This window comes from Salvelinus namaycush, chromosome 28 (assembly GCF_016432855.1).
Source record: "Salvelinus namaycush isolate Seneca chromosome 28, SaNama_1.0, whole genome shotgun sequence".
Taxonomy (NCBI): Eukaryota; Metazoa; Chordata; class Actinopteri; order Salmoniformes; family Salmonidae; genus Salvelinus; species Salvelinus namaycush.
The window spans coordinates 31,784,076-31,810,668 of record NC_052334.1 but is presented as its reverse complement, the minus strand read 5'-3'; the positions used below and the strand labels follow the sequence as shown (position 1 = coordinate 31,810,668).

The window sequence follows — 26,593 nt, the reverse complement described above, 5'->3', positions numbered from 1 at the left end:
GGTTTATGTCCATATGATATGGTAAATATATCCAATGCAAAAAACATCTATGGTATTAATATTAATTTGCATATATTCCCATTAATTCCCACGTTAAGTTTCCACCTCTGAATATTCCCCAAAATGTGCAACCCTAGTCAGACCCTACCAGAACAGACAGAAAGACATTGGGAGAGAAATGCTGGTATCTACAGAACATGGACCTATTAAGAAAGCAACACACTGTATTTACATCAACCTATAGTAATGAAACAACTGGAGCAAAGTCAATCTGGAGAGATCCTCTAACACGGGCAAACCTGCATCGTGGTTAGTTTAGCTTTAGCCTGATCCCAGTGTCAGCGAGTTGAAAGCTTCTCTTTGACAAATGCACATCCAAAAGCCCCACAATCCGATCACCGCTCCTAATCTAATCATTTTAGTCATTTAGCAGACGCAAGGGCACAGACATATTTTTCACCTAGCAGCTCGGGGATTCAAACTAGCAACCTTTCGGTTTGTGGCCCAACACTCCTCCCCGCTAGGCTTCCTGCCACCCCGGGGCCTGCTTTGGCAAAGCTGCACTCCAAAAGTGACTTTCTAAAAGCATTTCATGTGTCAGCTCCATACTGCCCTTTGGAAGAAAAAGCATGGTATTATTTACTAATGAGCTTAGACTATCTCCTTGGCTGAAATTACTTTAGAGGTTGAGTTGCTGGACAAGGTTGGGTCTGGGACTGCTGCCCACTGTTCTGCCCAGGTGTGGGTGAAGGAACAGGGGGCAGATGAGCCGGCTGTCATTACCCATATTGGCATGCTTCACTGTGCTATCAGCCTGTGAGGTAGTGAAGTTCAGCTCTGATAAGTTTAGCCCTGGTCGTAAACCTTTCATCAGCTCAGCAGGCTACAGGAAGAGCAGCTCTCACCTTGCCAGGGAGAGAGGAAACCAACCAACCCTGACCTAGCCTGAACGAAACCCTGCACGTCTAATCTGTATCTTCATCACGGCTGACTTAGGCATGTGCTGATTGAATTTTCAGCGTTTATCTGAAGTGATTCAGGCAATAAAATGATAACGGCTGTGTAAACATTGATTCATTTTAGGGCTGTTCAAGCTAGATGAGATTGACACATAGGTGAGCAGTATTGGCCATCCGTCTAATGAATTAGCAATCACCCGTCAAGTAGACACCGCTGAGATACTGAAGAGAAAGGGAGAGTCTAAAATGAGTTCTGTGTGTCGTCATCCATTACTCAAGAAGAAGCTAGCAAGTTGAAACAGTCCAAAGTCAGAATCTATATCTGTAAACCCTCTGCTGTGTAAAAATAGCTGCCAGCTACCACAGAAAAGGCAGGGGGAAAATGAGATAAAGATGTGCTGGTAAGTATTACAGAGAACATGGACAGAGCGAGAGGAAGAACAAAGCGGATGGTATTTTAACTAGAGGTCATGGCCACTTCTAGATGTCACCTCGCTCGCACATACTGTTCTCTCTGTCACTTCCTGACTGGGGCTTGTGACGGATGGTGTGATATGGCATGATGTCACCGTTGCCATGGTGTCGAAGCTTCTGTTGTTCAGCCGACCATGTCTTTAGAGAATATACATAAAAATGTACGTAAATGGACTGGATTCTCTGCACTTGAATATTATTCCCCAATTTGCCTACATATATGCCTACATATATTGACAGACTGCCTTTCACTATTTACATGACGACCAGGTATGAGTCAACGGCGCTATTAGCAATGTCAATTCTCTCTCTTGTCTTGTCAAATGCACACACCGCATTCTCTAAGTTGGTGACTAAAGATAGATGATGTTAGTGGCGACACATCAATGGTTCCCCCGTGGGAAGTCATTACTGCAGTATATTACTAATAATAACTGTTTAACAGATGGGCTCTATTTCTACACGTGATAAAGTTATGGAATGTCAAACCTGTCTCCCAGCCAGAACAACCAGCTCAAGCATTCCAGATGGCCATGACACATCTTTAGAACAATTCAATAAGACCAGAGTTAGCGGGACAGGAACACAGCTAACAAGGACTCATTTTAAGTGGTCTGTATTATTCTAAGAGCCCATTGGATTCAAGTTCAGAGGACTGTAGCGAGTAGTGACTGTTCATTAGAATATACGAGGAGGGAAACGATGGCTTGTTCACTAAGGGGCCACCAGACTCCCAGACAGACTCTTTCTTCCATTCTCTGCCAGATTATGGAGTGCGGTCAATAATGTATATAAAACCCTGGATTGCTGTTGCTATGTATTGGCCAATGAGAGGCTTTGAAGCCACTGGTCGGCCATATTGGCACTCCCCAAAAGAAGCAGTTTTCTATAGGAATGAATGGAATTCTACAAGTATTCCAATTAAAATGTTTCAAGGACAAAATAACATGTGTTGTAGTGTGGACAGAACGTTCAAAAAATTATACTTTAAGGATTTTTAAACATGTTTAAATAACTGCATGCATTAAGGTGTCTGTAATAGAATAAATGTAGCAAAAACAAATGCCGACATTAATAAATGCATATCTATAGTTTCCAGAACATTTCTTACATTAGTGGGGGACTGCCAAGATGGAGGCGCGGTGGCTTCAAAACAGTGCTCCCTGTCAGTCATCTAGTGACATTTGTAGCTTCACTCCCTTTGATCTGATACTCCGACACCAATTACACTGTCAGCTGACAGGGCCTTGTTTAAGACAGACTCTCTCCATGATTTTACTGTAGGAGCCTTCTCTCTAAAAGAGCATGTATTCTCCTTCCCTCTCCCTATCTCTGTCTCTCTCTCCTATCATCCATTTCTTGCTTTCTATCCATCAGTCTCTTTCTGCCATGCCAAAGCCTCCGAGAACATGAGTTAGATTGTCCAGTCAGTCTGACTGATAGCTTGTAGGAATCAGAGGGGGAAAGAGAGTGCACTACACACAAGCACAACATACACACACATGCACACACACATAAATTGCTCCTTGGGGTTCCCAAATCGCCGACATATCATTTTATTTGCGAGAGGGGGACAGGGACTGTGACAGTGGGGAAAGCCAAGGAGTCATACACACCACAGTCCACAATGACATTGCTTGTCACAGTGCACACACAAGCCCTTCCTCCCCCTGCTGACCTATTTCCCAGCCATAATGCTAGATCACAGAGCATCATGGGTAAAATCTGTGAGTATAATAACATAAACAACCCCCTATTTGGAATCCCAACAGTTGATTTGCTCCAATCTGTGGACCAGAGATGGAAATGAGATTGGCTAAATAGATTTGGATTGAGCGGGATAAAGATGAGAGATAAACAGCCTTGTTTGTGGGCTTTCTAGCGTGGGATGATGAGGGGAGGAACAATGTTTCCTAACTGAGATCTTGCACAGGTTCTTCTCCGGAACACATCTGGAGAGAGAAAGAGAGAATTGGTATACTGAGGGAGGGAGAAAGAGAAAAGAGAGAGACGCTCTGACCCTACCCTGCCCTTGCCTAAACCAAGTACCAATGTTGATGATTGCAATAAAACCCCATGATGCCGCTGGTCATCATAATTCCCCAGAGATTGATTGGGATAGTTTATCCATCTAGTTTGCAAGGCTGACAGTTGAGCCGTTGTTTACAGATGAAATAAGTTGCAGGATATAAGACAACAGCTGAAACACCAGGCTACTATGAGTGGAGAGCTGGAGAGGCTGGCACTGCCACGCACAGCAGCAGCTGCAATACCGTGTCCTGGGTTTCCCAGGGTGAGTCAGCCAAAGATGGGTCACTGTTCGGCCATCCTCTGCGGGGATGGGAGAACCTTCAAGAAGGACAACCATCTCTGCAGTACTTCACCAATCAGGCCTTTATGGTAGAGTGGCCAGACGGAAGCCACTCCTCAGTAAAAGGCACATGACAGCCCGCCTGGAGTTTGCCAAAAGACAACTAAAGGACTCTGACCATGAGAAACAAGATTCTCTGATCTGATGAAAAGATTTAACTCTTTGGCCTGATGATGAAGCATTGTGGTGGGAGCATCATGCAGTGGGGATGTTATTCAGTGGCAGGGACTGGGAGAATAATCAGGATCGCGAGAAAGATGAACGGAGCAAAGTACAAAGAGATCCTTGATGAAAACCTGCTCCAGAGCGCTAAGGACCTCAGACTGAACTGGAAGGTTCACCTTCCAACAGGACAATGACCCTAAGCACACAGCCAAGACAACGCAGGAGTGGCTTCGGGACAAGTCTCTCTGAATGTCCTTGAGTGGCCCAGTCAGAGCCCGGACTTGAACCCGATTTAACTCTGGAGACCTGAAAATAGCTGTGCAGCGATGCTCCCCATCCAACCTGACAGAGCTTGAGAGGATCTGCAGAGAAGAATGGGAGAAACTCCCCAAATACAGGTGTGCCAAGCTTGTAGCGTCATACCCAAGAAGACTCGAGGCTGTCATCGCTGCCAAAGGTGCTTCAACAAAGTACTGAGTAAAGAGTCTGAATACTTATGTAAATGTGATATTTCAAAAAAAAACTGTTTTTGCTTTGTCATCATGATGTATTGTGTGTAGGTTGAATGAGGAAAAAAACAATTTAATACATTTTATAATAAGGCTGTAACGTAACAAAATGTGGAAAAAGTCAAGGGGTCTGAATACTTTCCGAATGCACTATATACTCAGAACAAAAATATAAATGCAACAATTTCAATGATTTTACTTAGTTACAGTTCATGTAAGGAAATCAGACAACTGAAATAAACGAATTAGGCCCTGATCTATGGATTTCACATGACTGGGAAGGGGCACAGCCATTGGTGGGTCTGGGAGGGCATTGGCCCACCCACTTGGGAGCCAGGCCCACTCACTGGGGAACCAAGCTCAGCCAATCAGAATGGGTTTTCCCCACAAAAGGGCTTTATTACAGACAGAAACACTCCTCAGTTTCATCAGCTGTCTGGGTGGCTGGTCTCAGACAATCCCCGCAGGTGAAGAAGCCGGATGTGGAGGTCCTGGGCTGGTATGGTTACACGTGGTCTGCAGTTGTGAGGCCGGTTGGACGTACTGCCAAATTCTCCAAAAATACATTGGAGGTGGCTTATGGTAGAGAAATTAACATTCAGTTCTCTGGCAACAGCTCTGGTGGACATTCTTGCATTCAGCATGCCAATTGCACGCTCCCTCAAAACTTGAGACACCTGTGGCATTGTGTTGTGGGATAAAACTGCACATTTTAGAGTGGCCTTTTATTGTCCCCAGCACAAGGTGCACCTGTGTAATAATCATCCTGTTTAATCAGCTTGTTGATATGCCACACCTGTCAGGCGGATGTATTATCATCTTGGCAAAGGAGAAATGCTCACTAAAGGGATGTACACACATTTGTACACAAACTTTGGAGAGAAATAATATTTTCTTGCATCTGGAAAATGTCTGGGATCTTTTATTTCAGCTCATGAAACCAACATTTTACATGTTGCATTTTATATTTCTGTTCAGTATATGTGGTAATGAAGGCAATACATAAGTCATATTAGGATGACAAGGGTCTGAGTTTGAGGGTTTGCTATGACATGATGGCCATAAGTAGGTTTGGAAATGATTGAGTGGAGAATGGCTTACCATGTGGCTCTGTGATTGGGTGGATCCGTACATGGTGGTGCCATTGGTTGGCGGGATGGGGTGCGGCGTGTCTGATTGGACAAAGCCTCTTCTGTCGATGAGACTGAAAAGAGAGAGAAATATCTGAGGAAACCATTCAATGATATTAATAATATTGTAGATCCCTTCCTTAACACCTTATATAATATCGCTGTTTCGGAGAACGCGGATGCAATCAAGGAATCCAGACATTAAAACAGGATATTAAAATGTTTTATTGAACTTAGTAGGATATCAACTAAATGTATTTAACTTATTAGAAAATGTATTCATTTGCCGAAGTTAAATCAGAAGACATGAACAAAATGCATCAGTGAATTGTATTTTCCTGCAACTATTTCTGAAACGGCACAGGAATGCCTGTCTTATCTCTCTGTGTGTGTGTGTGTGTGTGTGTGTGTGTGTGCGTGCGCAGTGCGTGCATATGTCTACACTTTGTGTAGCCGTTAGCGATGACGCTAATACCTTCTTCTGGTAGAGATGGAAAGGTTTTCCCAAAAACCTTCTCAATGAAATGTTAACTACAAAGTAGCCTATGCCTACCTGGCAGAATGATATCATGATTATTTGCATCATCAATCCAGTGGCCATTTGTTTTTAAAGGGTAACTACACGCAAAAATCTAAATTTCTTCAATTTTTCCCAGACCTCAAAAGTGGTATCGTGATTTGGTTTAAACATGGTTGTGGACTTAGAATTTAGATGTTTTCCTATTTAAAAAGTGTGATTTTGAGAGTGAAAACGTGAAAAAGCTGGGATAAACAGGAACCTGGATCAACTGAACAGAGAAAACAGAATTTGGGAAAAAACTAAACGGAATCAGGCAAAAAAATTCTAACTGATTTTACAGGGTCCTACCTCCTCGACAAATGAATCAGGCTTAGGTCCAAGTGTATTTCAATACTGTACTTTGAAGCCAGGCTGAAACTGTATATTTATTTTGCAGTGATCCTGCCGAAACTACATTTATTTGTATTTTATTTAACTAGGCAAGTCAGTTAAGAACAGATTCTTAATTACAATGACGGCCTACCAAAAGGCAAAAAGCCTCCTGCGGGGCTGGGATTAAAAATATAAATGAATTAAATAAATAAAAATATAGGACAAAACAACACAAAGAGAGACCTAAGATAACAACATAGCATGGCAGCAACACATGACAACACTGCATGGTAGCAACACAACATGACAACATGGTAGCAACACGGCAGCAGAACAAAACAGGGTAAAAACATTATTGGGCACAGACAACAGCACAAATGGCAAGAAGGTAGAAACAACAGTACATCACGCAAAGCAGCCACAACTGTCAGTAAGAGTGTCCATGACTCTTATACACACAGATTTTGTGAATGAAATGCTTTGATTTCCTTGAATACTCTCATTTCAAATCCTTGGCAGATATCTTTACACAATTGTAACTCGACGTTAAGAGGATGCAGAATACACATGAAATACTTTCGGAGAGTCAAATATTGTGAAAGAATAGGAGGGCCTAATCTACACAGCTGCCACAGACAGACACCAGAGAACCCCAGAAGGGGAGAGTTGTGCTCTGCCTAATGTTTCACTCTGTATGCAGGCGCTCCTCCTGGTAGTCAATCATTGAGGTCATGCAAAGATCAGTGGAGTGAATCATTATTTCTGTTCGATCACTACCGTTGCTGGGCTGAGACATGGCTGGTTAGGCAGGAACCTGCTGAGGTTAAGCAACAGGATTGTCTTATAGTGTGTGTGTCTGAGCGCGTGTGTGTGTTTATGTGTAAGCACATAGAGAGAAGTCGTGAGCTAACCGTGTGTGATGACATCCATTCATCACCATGGAGGGGCCGTGTGATGATATGAAACAGTGACACAGATCAGCTCTAACGGAATACAAACAACTCTTCCAGTGGAAACACAGCTCTGAGGGAGGCCTGTGTGTGTATGTGTGTGTGTGTGTGTGTGTGTGTGTGTGTGTGTGTGTGTGTGTGTGTAGGGTAAATCAGTAACAGAGAGCCTGTTGACTCTGAGAAATCCAGTCTCTTACAGGAATTCAATGGTGGTGAACTGAAGAAGAGAAACAGACACACACACACTCCACCCCCCTTGCCCACCACCTGCCCATAGAGGATCTCCCCCTGCCAACCAGTAGAGTCATTACCAGCGAGTAATGCTGTGGGCAGTGGAGGCTGGCTTGGGACTCACACAGAGTGCAGTAAAACACACCGACAACCCCTGGGCTAAAAGCCTCCTTAACCACTCTGGCCTGTTAATTCCATTTCTCCCTTGTCTGTACATGTGTTTTACCAAGGAGAGACTTTCTCGTCTCACTGTTAATGACCTGCTACTGACGCACTGTACCATGCCTTTATGCGTGTCCAAAATGGCACCCTAATTCCCTATATAGGGCACTACTTTTGACCAGAACCCTATGCCTAAGCCCTGGTCAAAGTAGCGCACTACACAGGAAATGTGCCTTTTGAAATGGAGCCTTAGAGTTAACCACACAGTCAAGCCACAGAGGAGCTGCTGTGTGTTGTGTTGTCTCATCAAAGAGGGGAAAACTGGACTGTAGAGAGTGTAGAACCAGAGCCTCCACCACAGAGAGAGTGTGTAGAACCAGAGCCTCCACCACAGAGAGAGTGTGTAGAACCAGAGCCTTCACCACAGAGAGAGTGTAGAACCAGAGCCTTCACCACAGAGAGAGTGTAGAACCAGAGCCTTCACCACAGAGGGAGTGTAGAACCAGAGCCTTCACCACAGAGGGAGTGTAGAACCAGAGCCTCCACCACAGAGAGAGTGTAGAACCAGAGCCTCCACCACAGAGAGAGTGTAGAACCAGAGGCTTCACCACAGAGAGAGTGTAGAACCAGAGCCTCCACCACAGAGAGAGTGTAGAACCAGAGCCTCCACCACAGAGAGAGTGTAGAACCAGAGCCTCCACCACAGAGAGAGTGTAGAACCAGAGCCTCCACCACAGAGAGAGTGTAGAACCAGAGCCTCCACCACAGAGAGAGTGTAGAACCAGAGCCTCCACCACAGAGAGAGTGTAGAACCAGAGCCTCCACCACAGAGAGAGTGTGTAGAACGTGAGGGGAGGCACGTAGGGTGTTGGGAGTGGGAAGCAGACCAAAGGTCTGAATAGTCATGGAATGGGGTTCCAGCTATGAAGTGTTGCATGAGGCCAGTTAATAAGCAATCAATCCATGATTGGCAAAGATTCTATAGATACAATGATAGATACAACTACATCTGTTATCCATCTGCATAGTTTGATGTCACTGGGAGGTGCTGAAATCCTCGGTACTGTCAGAGGTCTGAATGAGAGACGCTGGAGGCTAGATGATTTCACAGCAGGCTCTCTAGTCCTGCGTGACGGGCCTATTTTAGCTTTCTGACAATGCAGGAAATTACTTTTTTTTTTTCTCCACCTGAGTGAGTCTGACCACAAGACAGAGACCACTATGATGACACACCACATGAGTTTGATGGATCCTTTTAGTCTTCTTCTAATGCCTCTTCAAGGGGCGGTGCAGTTAAAAACATTACATTTCAACACCATGAGGTTCAAATAACACTCAAATTGTGAAAATTATGACAGTTCCTTTTGTGTAAGAGCTGTTGGGAAAACAAAATGCCTGGAATCTCAGCCTGCTCAGGATGGAACTTTTGGCCCCCCTCATGACATCACAATGATCCGAGCATAATAGACCATTGACTGTTCATCTGGGTAAGGGGGTGGGCTCTAGTATATCCTACAAGCCAATCAGGGCTGTGAATGTAAACATCTTCAGATTAGTTTCCTAACGCCCACACGATCAGACAGGCGAAAGGCTCAGGGAAATAAATTATAAAAAATATATATTTTGGAGCTATTTTCATTAAATAAACACAGTGATTTATTAGACATACAGTGATGTAAAAATACAATTAAAAAGACTGCATAGGGGCTTTAATAGGAAAGTAATCAGATTACATTACCAAGTTTGTGAAATCCAAAAGTTACATTACGGATTACAATTTTGGACCTGTACATAGTAACTAACTGATTACATTTAGAAAGTAACCTACCAAACCCTGGCCATATGTTAAATTTTTAGTAAGTAAAAAAAGAATGCCAGAGTACCATAGGCAAGCACACACACACAGGCCCGTCCTTACCTGGGTGGTAGGGGTCCACACAGCGCTGCACAGCAGTTGGTGAATATGTTTCCGTAGCTGTAAGGGTTATAATTGCCTTTCCCTCTTTTAGATGACCACGACCCTTTGATCTGAAACAGAAACACAACTGTCACAGAGAGCAGTGACAGAGCGCTTAAAACTTTAAAAAAGGGGTGAGTGATGAGGCAAACTGCTTTGAAATAAATGAAGTCAAAGCTAAGAGATCTGTCTGTCTTCCCCGCAACCATCTATCCTCTAGAGAAAAACTCAACTTGCTGCCTGGGTCTAGTAGTGTCTATGTGTAATCTGGTAGGAGACAGGAGAAGGCTGGGGGTCTAGTAGTGTCTATGTGTAATCTGGTAGGAGACAGGAGAAGGCTGGGGGTCTAGTAGTGTCTATGTGTAACCTGGTAGCAGACAGGAGAAGGCTGGGGGTCTAGTAGTGTCTATGTGTAATCTGGTAGGAGACAGGAGAAGGCTGGGGGTCTAGTAGTGTCTATGGGTAATCTGGTAGGAGACAGGAGAAGGCTGGGGGTCTAGTAGTGTCTATGTGTAACCTGGTAGCAGACAGGAGAAGGCTGGGGGTCTAGTAGTGTCTATGTGTAATCTGGTAGGAGACAGGAGAAGGCTGGGGGTCTAGTAGTGTCTATGTGTAATCTGGTAGGAGACAGGACAAGACTGGGGGTCTAGTAGTGTCTGTGTAATCCGGTAGGAGACAGGAGAAGGCTGGGGGTCTAGTAGTGTCTGTGTAATCTGGTAGGAGACAGGAGAAGGCTGGGGGTCTAGTAGTGTCTATGTGTAATCTGGTAGGAGACAGGAGAAGGCTGGGGGTCTAGTAGTGTCTATGGGTAATCTGGTAGGAGACAGGAGAAGGCTGGGGGTCTAGTAGTGTCTGTGTAATCTGGTAGGAGACAGGAGAAGGCTGGGGGTCTAGTAGTGTCTATGGGTAATCTGGTAGGAGACAGGAGAAGGCTGGGGGTCTAGTAGTGTATGTGTAATCTGGTAGGAGACAGGAGAAGGCTGGGGGTCTAGTAGTGTCTGTGTAATCTGGTAGGAGACAGGAGAAGGCTGGGGGTCTAGTAGTGTCTATGGGTAATCTGGTAGGAGACAGGAGAAGGCTGGGGGTCTAGTAGTGTCTGTGTAATCTGGTAGGAGACAGGAGAAGGCTGGGGGTCTAGTAGTGTCTGTGTAATCTGGTAGGAGACAGGAGAAGGCTGGGGGTCTAGTAGTGTCTGTGTAATCTGGTAGGAGACAGGAGAAGGCTGGGGGTCTAGTAGTGTCTGTGTAATCTGGTAGGAGACAGGAGAAGGCTGGGGGTCTAGTAGTGTCTGTGTGTAATCTGGTAGCAGACAGGAGAAGGCTGGGGGTCTAGTAGTGTCTATGTGTAATCTGGTAGCAGACAGGAGAAGGCTGGGGGTCTAGTAGTGTCTATGGGTAATCTGGTAGGAGACAGGACAAGGCTGGGGGTCTAGTAGTGTCTATGTGTAACCTGGTAGGAGACAGGAGAAGGCTGGGGGTCTAGTAGTGTCTGTGTAATCTGGTAGGAGACAGGAGAAGGCTGGGGGTCTAGTAGTGTCTGTGTAATCTGGTAGGAGACAGGAGAAGGCTGGGGGTCTAGTAGTGTCTATGTGTAATCTGGTAGGAGACAGGAGAAGGCTGGGGGTCTAGTAGTGTCTGTGTAATCTGGTAGGAGACAGGAGAAGGCTGGGGGTCTAGTAGTGTCTATGTGTAATCTGGTAGGAGACAGGAGAAGGCTGGGGGTCTAGTAGTGTCTGTGTAATCTGGTAGGAGACAGGAGAAGGCTGGGGGTCTAGTAGTGTCTGTGTAATCTGGTAGGAGACAGGAGAAGGCTGGGGGTCTAGTAGTGTCTGTGTAATCTGGTAGGAGACAGGAGAAGGCTGGGGGTCTAGTAGTGTCTATGTGTAATCTGGTAGGAGACAGGAGAAGGCTGGGGGTCTAGTAGTGTCTGTGTAATCTGGTAGGAGACAGGAGAAGGCTGGGGGTCTAGTAGTGTCTATGGGTAATCTGGTAGGAGACAGGAGAAGGCTGGGGGTCTAGTAGTGTCTATGGGTAATCTGGTAGGAGACAGGAGAAGGCTGGGGGTCTAGTAGTGTCTATGTGTAATCTGGTAGGAGACAGGAGAAGGCTGGGGGTCTAGTAGTGTCTGTGTAATCTGGTAGGAGACAGGAGAAGGCTGGGGGTCTAGTAGTGTCTATGTGTAATCTGGTAGCAGACAGGACAAGGCTGGGGGTCTAGTAGTGTCTGTGTAATCTGGCAGCAGACAGGAGAAGGCTGGGGGTCTAGTAGTGTCTATGTCTAATCTGGTAGCAGACAGGAGAAGGATGGGGGTCCAGTAGTGTCTATGTGTAATCTGGTAGCAGACAGGAGAAGGATGGGGGAATGGAGGAACCTTGTAGGTACTGGATGTTTTACAGACAAGAACTTCAGCAAATTTAAGAGAAATCCACTTAAACACCTACTTAATGTGTGGCGTAGCGCGATGTGTGTGTGTGTGTGTGTGTGTGTGTGTGTGTGTGTGTGTACTCACATCTTCGTTTGTGGTCTGGTTGGAACTGATCAGGTATGTGTGGAATCCAGAGAGGCCCACTATGGACCAGACAGAGAAGAAACACACCACCACCTCCAGCACAGTGACCAAAGGGTTAAGGAACGAACACACACACACACTCAGTCAATATGCTACAGCTGAGAGTCAAAAACACATCCGCTCTCTCTCCCTCACAGACATACGTCAAACTAACGCAGAGTAGAAGGACACAAGCCTACACATAGTACCAACAGCTATGGATAGACCTGCTGCCAACGCCTGTCCTGGCCCTATGTTCATTTGACTGGAAACAGCAGTGGTAGCACAGCGAAACAGTAGCATCAAATAGCATGATCAGAATAAGGAGCGGTGGTAGATCAGGACGAGAAGAGTTATGTAACGGTGCTTCCCTTGGGCTGCCGATGTCATTCTGCATGCACATACAGCCAGAGGCTTACTGACATCGGGCAAGACAGAGATAATCAAATGACTGTCTACTCCAGGAATACTTTCTCATGCCACCTCCTCTCTGTCTCTCTCTCAAGGACAGGCAGAGAGGTCACCATTCACATACGGGAGATTGGTGAGATGTTATCAGGCCTCATCTTGAAAGCTCTGTGCTGCCGTAGGAGACGAGGCTGCCGTGTTATCAGCTGAGCCCGCCACGCGGTTCCTCTCCAGCAGGCACGGCGTGCTCCGTATCTCGCTGTCAGAGAGTAGCAGCACGCCCGCAAAGACAAATGACGCCCTGCAGACAGAGGGACAGACACTCGCAAATCAAGCAGCCTGGTCGGCAGCTTATTGGCGACACTGGAATGGAGAATACAGTCTACAAGCGTCTGATAGATAAGCGGCATGGAGGGGTGACTATGACCTTGCGTTAGTAGCGGTTACAGAAGAGTCGTAAGAACAGCTCAATAGCGAGGCTTTCCATAAGACGATTCGTAACATTCTAAAAAACATTCTAAAAATAAATCTATGTGACGTGACCAAATTGGTCCCAGTACTGTTGTGCAGAGACTACGGGTTAGCTAGCTTCTGCAGCCTTTCGGACAGTAATGACAACAGGGTCAACCACAGGGTCAGCTAGAGTCACCCTCCTCGTCCTCTCCACCCTAGGCAGCTGTCAACCTCTGGGGAGGACACGACAAATCTGGCTGTTTGGAACGCTGAGGGAGGATGGAGGGAGACAAATACTGTACAGAGAGATATACTGTAGATGAAGAGGGAGGGAGGGAGAGAGAGAGAAAGCGGCTATGTAAGCCTATCAGAGTAGGAGTCATCGGGGACAACTGTCATGCACAGCAGAGCTGAGGAACAGAACAGGTCACAGCATGGCAGAGACTGGGAGTGGAAGTTGGCACTTGCACTTAGCAACTGTAAAACACAATTGCCAGGGAATGGCACAGGCCTGAGATCAAGGGTAACATGATACACACACACAATTTGCATATAGATCACTATTGCAAGAAAGGATATCTGGCAGGACTGTCTTTGAGTGTGTTGAGGAACCCATATCGATGGGATCCTGCAGAGAGAGACAAGAGGAGACAGTTTAATGACAGTTTATCTTTCTTAAAAATAAAAAAACTCAAAGAAACTTTAAAATCGTCTTTAATCCGATTCCTCGCATTCAAATCACTGGCAAATTAGCTGGTGAATCATGGCTGGCAATTAGGTCAGCCACAGAGCTCGGCTTTGAACGGAGCGAATCAGATGTAGGGGATAGGGCCTAATACCCTCAAAGCTGACTACATACAACATACCAGTATGAAGGTCAAACCACTAAACACCTACACTATCTGAATCTCGCACAATGCTAGGGAGTGAGAGCCTCTCTCAAAAAGAGACGACACCGTTAGTCTACAGTGAAACGCTTTGACAGATAGGGTAGGTCTATGAATGTGCGGAGAGCAGCGGAGAGGAGGGCACCTGCCTGTATTGGCACCTAACAGAGTGATAAACCTTCAGTGTGTGCTGTGTGTCTAGGTTTCCGTCGAATAGTGCAGGGTGGATTGGATATCATACGCCCTAAACACTCTGTAGCTTTTCTCTTCAAACCAAATAGGCGACGTCAGCAAGTATGACGAGGCTGAGCAAGACAGATCACACCCACTTTAATTGCCATTACATTTTAACTGCCATCTGGGGAAAGGGAGGCTAGAGAGGGGAGGAGAGGGAGCACAATCCAATATGGCCGTCTAGCCCAATTCAGTCACCAGAGACGTATTGATCCCCGTGTTTCTCATCTCATCCATAACAGTGACAGGTGTTTCTAGCTAGGTACCCTCCACAGCTCCTCTGAGAAGACGACGGGAAGTATTTGGGCTGTACAGGAGAGGCTTGTTAACCTGGTTGTCGAGATGAGGGCTGACAATCTAACAGAGCAGACGTCTCTGAAAGAAGGAGTCTTATTTCTATTTCACCCATGCCCACAAAGTCAATATTTCACAATCTGGAGAAGGATACAAAAGAGACATGAAGTGCAGAGAATATTCTCTGTTGATTAACGGTGTCTGTCTTTTCTTCTGTTCGTTTTCACCAGCCCAGCACACATCCACTCTCCCACTCTCCCACCCACACATCATCTCACACTTGGGGGAGATGGTAAGGAGCCAGAATACTGCTGGGCTTCACAACGCCCACTTACAGCCTGCTGGTTGGCTGCTCCAACACAACCAGGACCGGATGAAGAGGAAGAGGTGTGTGCTCTTCATTGGTCACTACTTACGCAGGATGACGTGTGTGATGACAAAGGCGAAGATAAAGATTGTGAGGCAGGAGAGGGAGAGGATGAACATGTAGAAGAAGCGGTAGTTCCTCTTCCCAACACAGTTCCCCACCCACGGACAGTGGTGGTCGAAACGCTCTGCGGGGAGAGAAAGAAAGACTTGCATTAAAGACGCATTAAGCAAGTGCAACAACAATTGGGAAAGAAATACACAGTGGGGAAAGTGCACACACACACACACACACACACACACACACACACACACACACACACACACACACACACACACACACACACACACACACACACACACACACACACACAGAGTTTACTAGAGCTTTGAGTCACTGCCAACCTGCCATTGAGAGGAAGCTGGCTGCAGGTACAAAGGCAGGTAAAGGCATGCCTCTGAAAACAGCAGTCCATTTCAAAGCACCACAGACACACAGTATGTCAAGTTTAAACCATGCCCACACACAGTTTACTGTTGCCACCTTGATGCCAAATTAAAAGGTTGTTATTTTGAGTTACAAGTGCCTGTCACACACAGACAGCACCGTGCCTTCCTGACTCAACCAAACTCCTACCTAAACCTCCCAGGCAGAATGTGAACTGTGATTATAATGGAAGTGATCCAAATTACATGTACATTTCAGGAAGTAAGCATTCCCTTTGAGCCCTGGCATGATTAGCTACTCTTTCAGACTGCTCCTGCTGCCTATTCAAACACGACCTTTTACACAGAGGAGAGGGAGGGAGGCTGCTCATATCCAAACTCTGCTGCTGAGTTGAGTTGGTCTGTGAATGAGTGATTCTGTGGGCACATGAATAATAGCATCCTATGAGACCTCCATTAGGGACTTGGAGCTGACAAGATGGAGAGGACCATTATAATGGTGTCCAATGTGTCAGAGCTGTTACCAGGCTGACTGCTTCAGACACCACTCTTCACTGTTACCAGGCTGACTGCTTCAGACACCACTCAGTACTGTTACCATGCTGACTGCTTCAGACACCACTCAGTAGTGTTACCAGGCTGACTGCTTCAGACACCACTCAGTAGTGTTACCAGGCTGACTGCTTCAAACACCACTCTTCACTGTTACCAGGCTGACTGCTTCAGACACCACTCAGTACTGTTACCAGGCTGACTGCTTCAGACACCACTCAGTACTGTTACCAGGCTGACTGCTTCAAACGCCACTCTTCACTGTTACCAGGCTGACTCCTTCAGACGCCACTCTTCACTGTTACCAGGCTGACTCCTTCAGACGCCACTCTTCACTGTTACCAGGCTGACTCCTTCAGACGCCACTCAGTACTGTTACCAGGCTGACTCCTTCAGACGCCACTCAGTACTGTTACCAGGCTGACTCCTTCAGACGCCACTCAGTACTGTTACTAGGCTGACTGCTTCAAACACCACTCTTCACTGTTACCAGGCTGACTGCTTCAGACACCACTCAGTACTGTTACCAGGCTGACTGCTTCAGACACCACTCAGTACTGTTACCAGGCTGACTGCTTCAGACACCACTCAGTAGTGTTACCAGGCTGACTGTTCAGACACCACTCTTCACTGTTACCAGGCTGACTGCTTCAGACACCACTCTTCACTGTTACCAGGCTGACTGCTTCAGACACCACTCAGTACTGTTACCAGGCTGACTGCTTCAGACACCACTCAGTACTGTTACCAGGCTGACTGCTTCAGACACCACTCAGTACTGTTACCAGGCTGACTGCTTCAGACACCGCTCTTCACTGTTACCAGGCTGACTGCTTCAGACACCACTCAGTAGTGTTACCAGACTGACTGCTTCAGACACCACTCTTCACTGTTACCATGCTGACTGCTTCAGACACCACTCAGTAGTGTTACCAGGCTGACTGTTCAGACACCACTCTTCACTGTTACCAGGCTGACTGCTTCAGACACCACTCTTCACTGTTACCAGGCTGACTGCTTCAGACACCACTCTTCACTGTTACCAGGCTGACTGCTTCAGACACCACTCTTCACTGTTACCAGGCTGACTGCTTCAGCCACCACTCAGTACTGTTACCAGGCTGACTGCTTCAGACACCACTCAGTACTGTTACCAGGCTGACTGCTTCAGACACCACTCAGTACTGTTACCAGGCTGACTGCTTCAGACACCGCTCTTCACTGTTACCAGGCTGACTGCTTCAGACACCACTCAGTAGTGTTACCAGACTGACTGCTTCAGACACCACTCTTCACTGTTACCATGCTGACTGCTTCAGACACCACTCAGTAGTGTTACCAGGCTGACTGTTCAGACACCACTCTTCACTATTACCAGGCTGACTGCTTCAGACACCACTCTTCACTGTTACCAGGCTGACTGCTTCAGACACCACTCTTCACTGTTACCAGGCTGACTGCTTCAGACACCACTCTTCACTGTTACCAGGCTGACTGCTTCAGCCACCACTCAGTAGTGTTAGCAGGCTGACTGCTTCAGCCACCACTCAGTAGTGTTAGCAGGCTGACTGCTTCAGCCACCACTCTTCACTGTTACCAGGCTGACTGCTTCAGACACCACTCTTCACTGATACCAGGCTGACTGCTTCAGACACCACTCAGTACTGTTACCAGGCTGACTGCTTCAGACACCACTCTTCACTGTTACCAGGCTGACTGCTTCAGACACCACTCAGTAGTGTTACCAGGCTGACTGCTTCAGACACCACTCAGTAGTGTTACCAGGCTGACTGCTTCAGACACCACTCAGTAGTGTTACCAGGCTGACTGCTTCAGACACCACTCAGTAGTGTTACCAGGCTGACTGCTTCAGACACCGCTCTTCACTGTTACCAGGCTGACTGCTTCAGACACCACTCAGTAGTGTTACCAGACTGACTGCTTCAGACACCACTCAGTAGTGTTACCAGGCTGACTGCTTCAGAAACCACTCAGTAGTGTTACCAGGCGGACTGCTTCAGACACCACTCTTTTCTGTTACCAGGCTGACTGCTTCAAACACCACTCAGTAGTGTTACCAGGCTGACTGCTTCAGACACCACTCAGTAGTGTTACCAGGCTGACTGCTTCAGACACCACTCAGTAGTGTTACCAGGCTGACTGCTTCAGACACCGCTCTTCACTGTTACCAGGCTGACTGCTTCAGACACCACTCAGTAGTGTTACCAGACTGACTGCTTCAGACACCACTCAGTAGTGTTACCAGACTGACTGCTTCAGACACCACTCAGTAGTGTTACCAGACTGACTGCTTCAGACACCACTCAGTAGTGTTACCAGACTGACTGCTTCAGACACCACTCAGTAGTGTTACCAGGCCGACTGCTTCAGACACCACTCTTCACTGTTGCCAGGCTGACTGCTTCAGACACCACTCAGTAGTGTTACCAGGCTGACTGCTTCAGAAACCACTCAGTAGTGTTACCATGCTGACTGCTTCAGACACCACTCTTTTCTGTTACCAGGCTGACTGCTTCAAACACCACTCAGTAGTGTTACCAGGCTGACTGCTTCAGACACCACTCAGTAGTGTTACCAGGCTGACTGCTTCAGACACCACTCAGTAGTGTTACCAGGCTGACTGCTTCAGACACCACTCAGTAGTGTTACCAGGCTGACTGCTTCAGACACCACTCAGTAGTGTTACCAGGCTGACTGCTTCAGACACCGCTCTTCACTGTTACCAGACTGACTGCTTCAGACACCGCTCTTCACTGTTACCAGACTGACTGCTTCAGACACCACTCAGTAGTGTTACCAGGCTGACTGCTTCAGACACCACTCAGTAGTGTTACCAGGCTGACTGCTTCAGACACCACTCAGTAGTGTTACCAGGCTGACTGCTTCAGAGCTTTAAACTGTTGTGTAAATACTCTATATTTGGAACACAAATCAAATACACATCTCTGCGATACCTGCCGTTTAAATCTCCATGCTTCAAGCTGTGAAGATTGATAATGTCAAGATTATCAAGAATTTGCATTCTGTATCAAGGAACTGGGAGAGAAACTTATGGAAGAGAGAAAAACAGAGAATGTTATGAGGAGGTTTTAGTGGAGGAAGGGAGCTGGGTAGAGTAGGAGAGGGAGACAGGAGTTGGCAGGGCCTCTCCTCACAGCCATGTGTTCTGTGTCGAGGAGGTTGAGAAGACCCCTAGGCAAGTCACGGAATCTCAGGCAGGCCAGACAGAAAGAGAAGAAGCCTAGAGAGCAGGCTCACTGCTCGCGTGGAAGAGAGACGCAAATCCTCCTGCTTCTTCCTCCACCGCCTCGGGGAGTGGCCTGTTTTTTCTGCCACAGTCAGAATGACAGACAGAGGGGACAGGAGAGACAGACTGCACTGCAGGTGGGTGGAGAAGGATAGATAGAGGGAGCCAGAGAAGGAAGCCGAGAAAGTTGTTGTTCAGTGGGTACATGTAGCTCCAACCTCCCCACAACAGAACACACCACGCTGGGTGATTCACACGGTGAGTTATGAAACGGGGGGGGGGGGGGCATTCTGATCTCATGTTCTATCATCCATCTTCCTCGGCTCTGCTAGGTGTTAATGAGCCCATAAATCCCTGGCCATATGGGAACCGTCTCTGGGTGCAGGACAGGAGAACACAACAGGAGGGAGGCATTGGCTCTGTGGAGGCTGAGCAGTGATTACGGAGTCTCAGGCGGGCCTGGAGGGGAGGCACATGGTTGATCGGTGGAACACCCTAGCAGTAGATAGCTCTATTAAACATTCCTATGGAGGGATGTCCCTGTGACATGACACAGCTTTTAGCTACGTGTACATGCAAAGCACACAAACACAAAGGGGCATAGAAATATATGTCCAATATGTTTCCAAGATGGCGTAGCAGTGGGATGTCTGTTTTGATTGTCTTGTCTCGTCCCATGTATATACAGTATATCATTTTTCTTCGTATATATTTTTTATCTCAATTTCCATCTACGGACTGAACATACTCTCCTGCAACCCGCCACAACCAATGTGGTATGGATCTGCTATTTTTATACTTTAGAACCGGAACCCCCTTCAGAAGCTAGCCAGTTAACTTGCTACTAGCTAGTAGTCAGTTAGCCACTGCTAGCGGTCATTACCGTTAACTCGGACGTCTGCCAGCCTCAGCCCGGTCAATTCCTGCCAGTCTGCACAGCGCGATATCAACCCAGAGCATATCGGACTGATTTTTCTTTACCACATCTCCGGATTCCTACCGCAAGCTCTGAACCTTTACTCCGGATCATCGCAGCTAGCTAGCTGCTATCCGAGTGGCTACTCCTGGCTAACGTCTCTGTCACGAAGCAAGCACCAGTTAGCCTGGAGCTAGCCTGGAGCTAGGCCCATCTCCCGGCTAGCCGAAGAGATCCATCAGACAATTCCTGGGCTTCAATTACCTCTTTTGCCAATTAGCCTGGACCCTTTGTTGCCGACACAGAGCCCCATCGATCCATCACGACTGGTCTGCCGACGTAACCGTCCGAGGGGGTTTCTGTCATGAAGCAAGCACCAGTTAGCCTGGAGCTAGCCTGGAGCTAGGCCCATCTCCCGGCTAGCCGAAGAGATCCATCAGACAATTCCTGGGCTTCAATACCTCTTTTGCCAATTGGCCTGGACCCTTTGTTGCCGACACAGAGCCGTCTGCTAGCAGTCTGAATCGCCGTGCCTCCAGCTCGCCTAGCTACTCACTGGACCCTATGATCACTCGGCTACACATGCCTCTCCCTAATGTCAATATGCCTTCTCTATTGCTGTTTTGGTTTGTGATTTTTGTCTTATTTCACTGTAGAGCCTCCAGCCCTGCTCAATATGCCTTAGCTAGCCCTTTTGTTCCACTCGCCACACATGCGGTGACCTCACCTGGCTTAAATTGTGCCTCCAGAGACAAAACCTCTCATCGTCACTCAATGCCTAGGCTTACCTCCACTGTACTCAGATCCTACCATACCCTTTTCTGTACATTATGCCTTGAACCTGTTCTTTCGCGCCCAGAAATCTGCTCCTTTTACCAGTTCTTTTAGCCTTTAGCTATACTCTTATCAAATCAAATTTATTTATATAGCCCTTCGTACATCAGCTGATATCTCAAAGTGCTGTACAGAAACCCAGCCTAAAACCCCTAACAGCAAGCAATGCAGGTGTAGAAGCACGGTGGCTAGGAAAAACTCCCTAGAAAGGCCAAAACCTAGAAAGAAACCTAGAGAGGATCCAGGCTATGAGGGGTGGCCAGTCCTCTTCTGGCTGTGCCGGGTGGAGATTATAACAGAACATGGCCAAGATGTTCAAATGTTCATAAATGACCAGCATGGTCAAATAATAATAATCACAGTAGTTGTCGAGGGTGCAGACAGCCAGCACCTCAGGAGTAAATGTCAGTTGGCTTTTCATAGCCGATCATTAAGACCGCTCCTGCGGTCTCTAAAGAGTTGAAAACAGCAGGTCTGGGACAGGTAGCACGTCCGGTGAACAGGTCAGGGTTCCATAGCCGCAGGCAGAACAGTTGAAACTGGAGCAGCAACATGGCCAGGTGAACTGGGGACAGCACTCCTCCTCCTCCGTTCCTCTGGTGATGTAGAGGTTAACCCAGGCCCTGCAGCCCCAAGCATCACTCCTATTCTCCAGGCGCTCTCATTTATTCTGTAACCGTAAAAGCATTGGTTTCATGCATGTTAACATTAGAAGCCTCCTCCCTAAGTTTGTTTTATTCACACTCCGCCAACCCTGATGTCCTAGCCGTGTCTGAATCCTGGCTAAGGCCACCAAAAATCCTGAAATGTCCATCCCTAACTATAACATTTTCCGACAAGATAGAACTGCCAAAGGGGGCGGAGTTGCAATCTACTGCAGAGATAGCCTGCAGAGTTCTGTCATACTATCCAGGTCTGTGCCCAAACTCGAGATTCTACTTTTAAAAATCCACCTTTCCAGAAACAAGTCTCTCACCATTGCTGCTTGTTATATACCGCCTTCAACACCCAGCTGTGCCCTAGACACCTTATGTGAATTGATCGCCCCCCATCTATCTTCAGAGTTCGTACTGTTAGGTGACCTAAATTGGGACATGCTTAACACCCCGGCCGTCCTACAATCTAAGCTAGATGCCCTCAATCTCCCCCAAATTATCAAGGAACCTACCAGGTACAACCCTAAATCCGTAACCATGGGCAACCTCTAAGATATCATCCTGACAAACTTGCCCTCTAAATACACCTCTGCTGTCTTCAACTAGGATCTCAGCGATCACTGCCTGCATACACTATGGGTCCGCGGTCAAACGACCACCCCTCATCACTGTCAAATGCTCCCTAAAACACTTCAGCGAGCAGGCCTTTCTAATCGACCTGGCCCGGGAATCCTGGAAGGATATTGACCTCATCCCGTCTGTAGAGGATGCCTGGTTGCTCTTAAACAGTGCTTTCCTCTCCATCGTAAATAAGCATGCACCATTCATAAAATGTAGAACTAAGAACAGATATAGCTAAGCTAAGGCTAGCTTTTTCAAACAGAAATTTGGTTCCTGTAGCACAAATTCCAAAAAGTTTTGGGACACTAAAGTCCATGGAGAATAAAAGCACCTCCTCCCAGCTGCCGACTGCACTGAGGATAGGAAACACTGTCACCACCGATAAATCTACGATAATCAATCATTTCAATAAGACTTTTTCTACGGCTGGCCACGCTTTCCACCTGGCTACCCCTACCCCGGCCAACATCTGTTATAGACCTATATCCATCCTGCCATGCCTTTCTAAAATCTTTGAAAGCCAAGTTAATAAATAGATCACCGACCATTTCGAAACCCACCGTACCTTCTCCACTATGCAATCTGGTTTCCAAGCTGGTCATGGGTGCACTAAACGATATCATAACCACCAATGATAAGACAGTACTGTGCAGCCGTCTTCATCGACCTGGCCAAGGATTTCGACTCTGTCAATCACCGCATTCTTAAAATCGGAAAACTAAATAGCCTTGGCTTCTCAAATGACTCCATCGCCTGGTTCACCTACTTCTCAGATAGAGTTCAGTGTGTCAAATCGGAGGGCCTGTTGTCCGGACCTCTGGCAGTCTCTATGGGGGTGCCACAGGGTTCAATTCCTCGGGCCGACTTCTTTTCTCTGTATATATCAATGATGTCGCTCTTGCTCCTGGTGATTCTCTGATCCACCTCTACGCAGACGACACCATTCTTCATACATCTGGCCCTTCTTTGGACACTGTGCTAACAAACCTCCAAACGCCATACAACACTTCCATGGCCTCTAACTGCTTTCAAATGCTAGTTTTACTAAGTGCATGCTCTTCAACCGATTGCTGCCCGCACCCTCCCACCGGACTAGCATCACATCTCTGGACGGTTCTGACTTAGAATATGTGGACAACTACAAATACCTAGGTGTCTGGCTAGACTGTAAACTCTCCTTCCAGACTCACATTAAGCATCTCCAATCCAAAATTATATCTAGAATCGGCTTCCTATTTCGCAAAACAAAGCCTCCTTCACTCATGCTGCCAAACATACCCTCGTAAAACTGACTATTCTACCGATCCTTGACTTCGGCGATGTCATTTACAAAATAGCCTCCAACACTCTACTCAGCAAATTGGATGTAGTCTATCACAGTGCCATCCGTTTTGTCACCAAAGCCCCATATACTACCCACAACTGCGACCTGTATGCTCTCGTTGGCTGGCCCTCACTACATATACGTCGCCAAACCCACTGGCTCCAGGTCCGCTGTAAAGCCCCGCCTTATCTCAGCTCACTGGTCACCATAGCAACACCCACCCGTAGCACGCGCTCCAGCAGGTATATTGCACTGGTCATCCCCAAAACCAACACCTCCTTTGACCGCCTTTCCTTACAGTTCTCTGCTGCCAATGACTGGAACGAACTGCAAAAATCACTGAAGCTGGAGTCTTATATCTCCCTCTCTAACTTTAAGCATCAGCTGTCAGAGCAGCTTACCGATCACTGTACATGTACACAGCCAATCTGTAAATAGCCCACCCAACTACCTCATCCCCATATTATTACTTACCCTCATGCTCTTTTGCACCCCAGTATCTCTGCTTGTACATCATCATCTGCACATCTATCACTCCAGTATTAATGCTAAATTGTAATTATTTCGCCTCTATGACCCATTTATTGCCTACCTCCCTCTACTCTTTTACATTTGCACACACTGTACATTGATTTTTCAATTTTTCTTTTCTATTGTGTTATTGACTGTACGTTTGTTTATGTGTAACTCTGTGTTGTTGTTTTGTCGTTGCTTTATCTTGGCCAGGTCGCAGTTGTAAATGAGAACTTGATCTCAACTGGCCTACCTGGTTAAATAAAGGTGAAATAAAAAATAAATATATGCACACATAAGCAAACACACACACCCACTTCTCCTTCATTCCGCACACCGTCCCAGCATGTGTGCGGTCCTAACAAGATGACTTACCGACACAGTTGTCACAAAGGCTGCAGTGAGAGGCACGCGGTGGTCTGAAGATCTTACAGGTGAAGCAGTACTTGAGCTTGACCGTCTGCCCATTGATGACCACCTCTCTCGTCCTGGGGGGCGGCCGGTAACCCGAACTTGAACCGTTGGCTACGTCTGTCAGGGAGAAGAAGTGGGTATCATTAGCCTCAAATCGCATGGATATTAAATTTGGCAAACAATACGCTGCAATCCTAGCCTCATTCATTGTCATGCCAAATGATGCTATTGAAGAGTTGGCTAGTTACACAGTATGGGAGGAGGGTAGTACTATCCAGCACAGAGCTGGCACTGTAGAGCGGTACAGGAAGTTAAGTCAAAATGGAACTGTGACTGTCAAGTAGACCTATTGGTTCGTATAGTACTGGTCATGATAAAAGCAGAAGTGAAAAGCCTTTTAAAATATGTTGGTTCATTCATGCTTGGCTCTGAAAGCAGAAAGAGCCAGAGAAGTCTAACTGCTCAGCACCTTCTCTCATGACGTCACACTGTGACTGTCCTAACCTGCTCAGAGCAACATGCCCTTCTCTCTGGTCGCAATGAATGTCTCAGCTGGAGAAAACCCAATTTGGCAAGCAAACTGGTTGTTTTCGCCACAGAAATGCATGCTTTTCCCCTCAGAGTGGTGTCAAACAGCTTTCTAACAGAGAGGATGATTGACATGAGGGGAGATGTTGTTGGGCAGATGATTATGGTAATTTGAAAAGCACAAAAGGTATAACCAATTCCCCATTACTGCCATGCTCGTTTCTGTAGCTCTCTTTTGTGTGTGTGTGCAGATCATGGTGTGCCTCTGAGCCCAGTGGCAGAGCTGGAGTGGTGTGTATGTGTGTGTGTACGCAACTCAACAGGAAAAGCACATGGGTCTCTTTTCAGCCCATGTTCAGTGCGATCAACGCAGCCTCATCATCCTCTCCTCCTCTGTACAGAAGAGGGATAGAGTCAAACACGGAGAGAGTGAATGAGCAGGAGGAGAATTAGTATCTCAACATCCATCAAAGAGCGCTTCCAACAGCGAGAGTAGAAAGCCCAGAAGAAGTTGCTGAGCTGAACTGCATACCATTCATACTCCGTGTGGTACAATCACACACGCTGTAATGTATTGAGCTCAATAAAGAGAGCCCGCTCATCATTATTCTATTGATACACGGGTTGATAATATTCTAAAGAACTCCTGTCATTCTTCACTAGGGTTATTGTGTTGACGTCTATAGATGGGATGGCTGACAACGTCACGAAAATTTTAAATGATGCGCAAGCATCGGTGGCCAGAAGGCGTGCTTTATTAGGATTCTGAACAGTCAGATAGCTAGCAACAATGACAAGCTGCCATGTGGGGAATCATAGGTGGCTCGTTTCAGTTTGTATTTTATTATTGATACCATGTCTTTGTGTCATGTCTATGCTAATATGGCAAAAAATAACTAGCTAGCTAACCAAATCAAATGTTATTTGTCACATGCGCCGAATACAACAGGTATATACAACCTTGCAGTGAAATGCTTACTTACAAGCCCTTAACCAGCAATGCAGTTAAGAAAAAATAACGTAAAAAAAAAAATAATAACAATAGCGAGGCTATATACAGGGGGTACCGGTACAGAGTCAATGTGCGGGGTACCGGTTAGTCGAGGTAATTGAGGTAATATGTACATGTAGGTAGAGTTATTAAAGTGACTATGCATAGATAATAAATGGAGAGTAGCAGCAGCATAAAAGAGGGGGCGATGCGTTGAGAGGGAGGTTGTTGTCCTGGCACCAAACGGCCAGGTCTCTGACCTTCCTATAGGCTAGGCTGTCTTGTCGTTGTCAGTGATCAGGCCACTGTTGTGTCATTGGCAAACTTAATGATGGTCTTGGGAGTCGTGCCTGGCTGTGCAGTCATGAGTGAACCGGGAGTACAGGAAGGGACTGAGCACGCACCCCTGAGTGCCCCCCGTGTTGAGGATCAACGTGGTGTATGTGTTGTTACCTCCCCTTACCACCTGGGGGCGGCCCATCAGGAAGTCCAGGATCCAGTTGCAGAGGGAGGTGTTTAGTCCCAGGGTCCTTAGCTTAG

At 46.8% G+C, this 26,593-nt stretch overlaps 1 protein-coding gene across 5 annotated transcripts in view; it reads right to left on the bottom strand.

Moving 5' to 3' along the window:
• The window catches only part of LOC120023810 (palmitoyltransferase ZDHHC14-like), a 105,119-nt gene that overhangs the window by 5,591 nt on the left and 72,935 nt on the right, over nucleotides 1-26,593 (bottom strand). For 4 of the 5 annotated variants that reach the window (XM_038967925.1, XM_038967924.1, XM_038967927.1 and 1 more), the window contains exons 4-9: nucleotides 24,496-24,651; nucleotides 15,040-15,177; nucleotides 13,788-13,836; nucleotides 12,309-12,411; nucleotides 9,762-9,871; nucleotides 5,580-5,682 (exon numbers count right to left, since the gene is read on the bottom strand). In XM_038967925.1, coding sequence (XP_038823853.1) covers nucleotides 5,580-5,682; nucleotides 9,762-9,871; nucleotides 12,309-12,411; nucleotides 13,788-13,836; nucleotides 15,040-15,177; nucleotides 24,496-24,651 — 659 coding nt within the window. Of the gene's footprint in view, nucleotides 1-3,351; nucleotides 3,386-5,579; nucleotides 5,683-9,761; nucleotides 9,872-12,308; nucleotides 12,412-13,787; nucleotides 13,837-15,039; nucleotides 15,178-24,495; nucleotides 24,652-26,593 lie in introns of all 5 variants that reach the window. The other variant, XM_038967928.1, reaches the window with a different exon arrangement.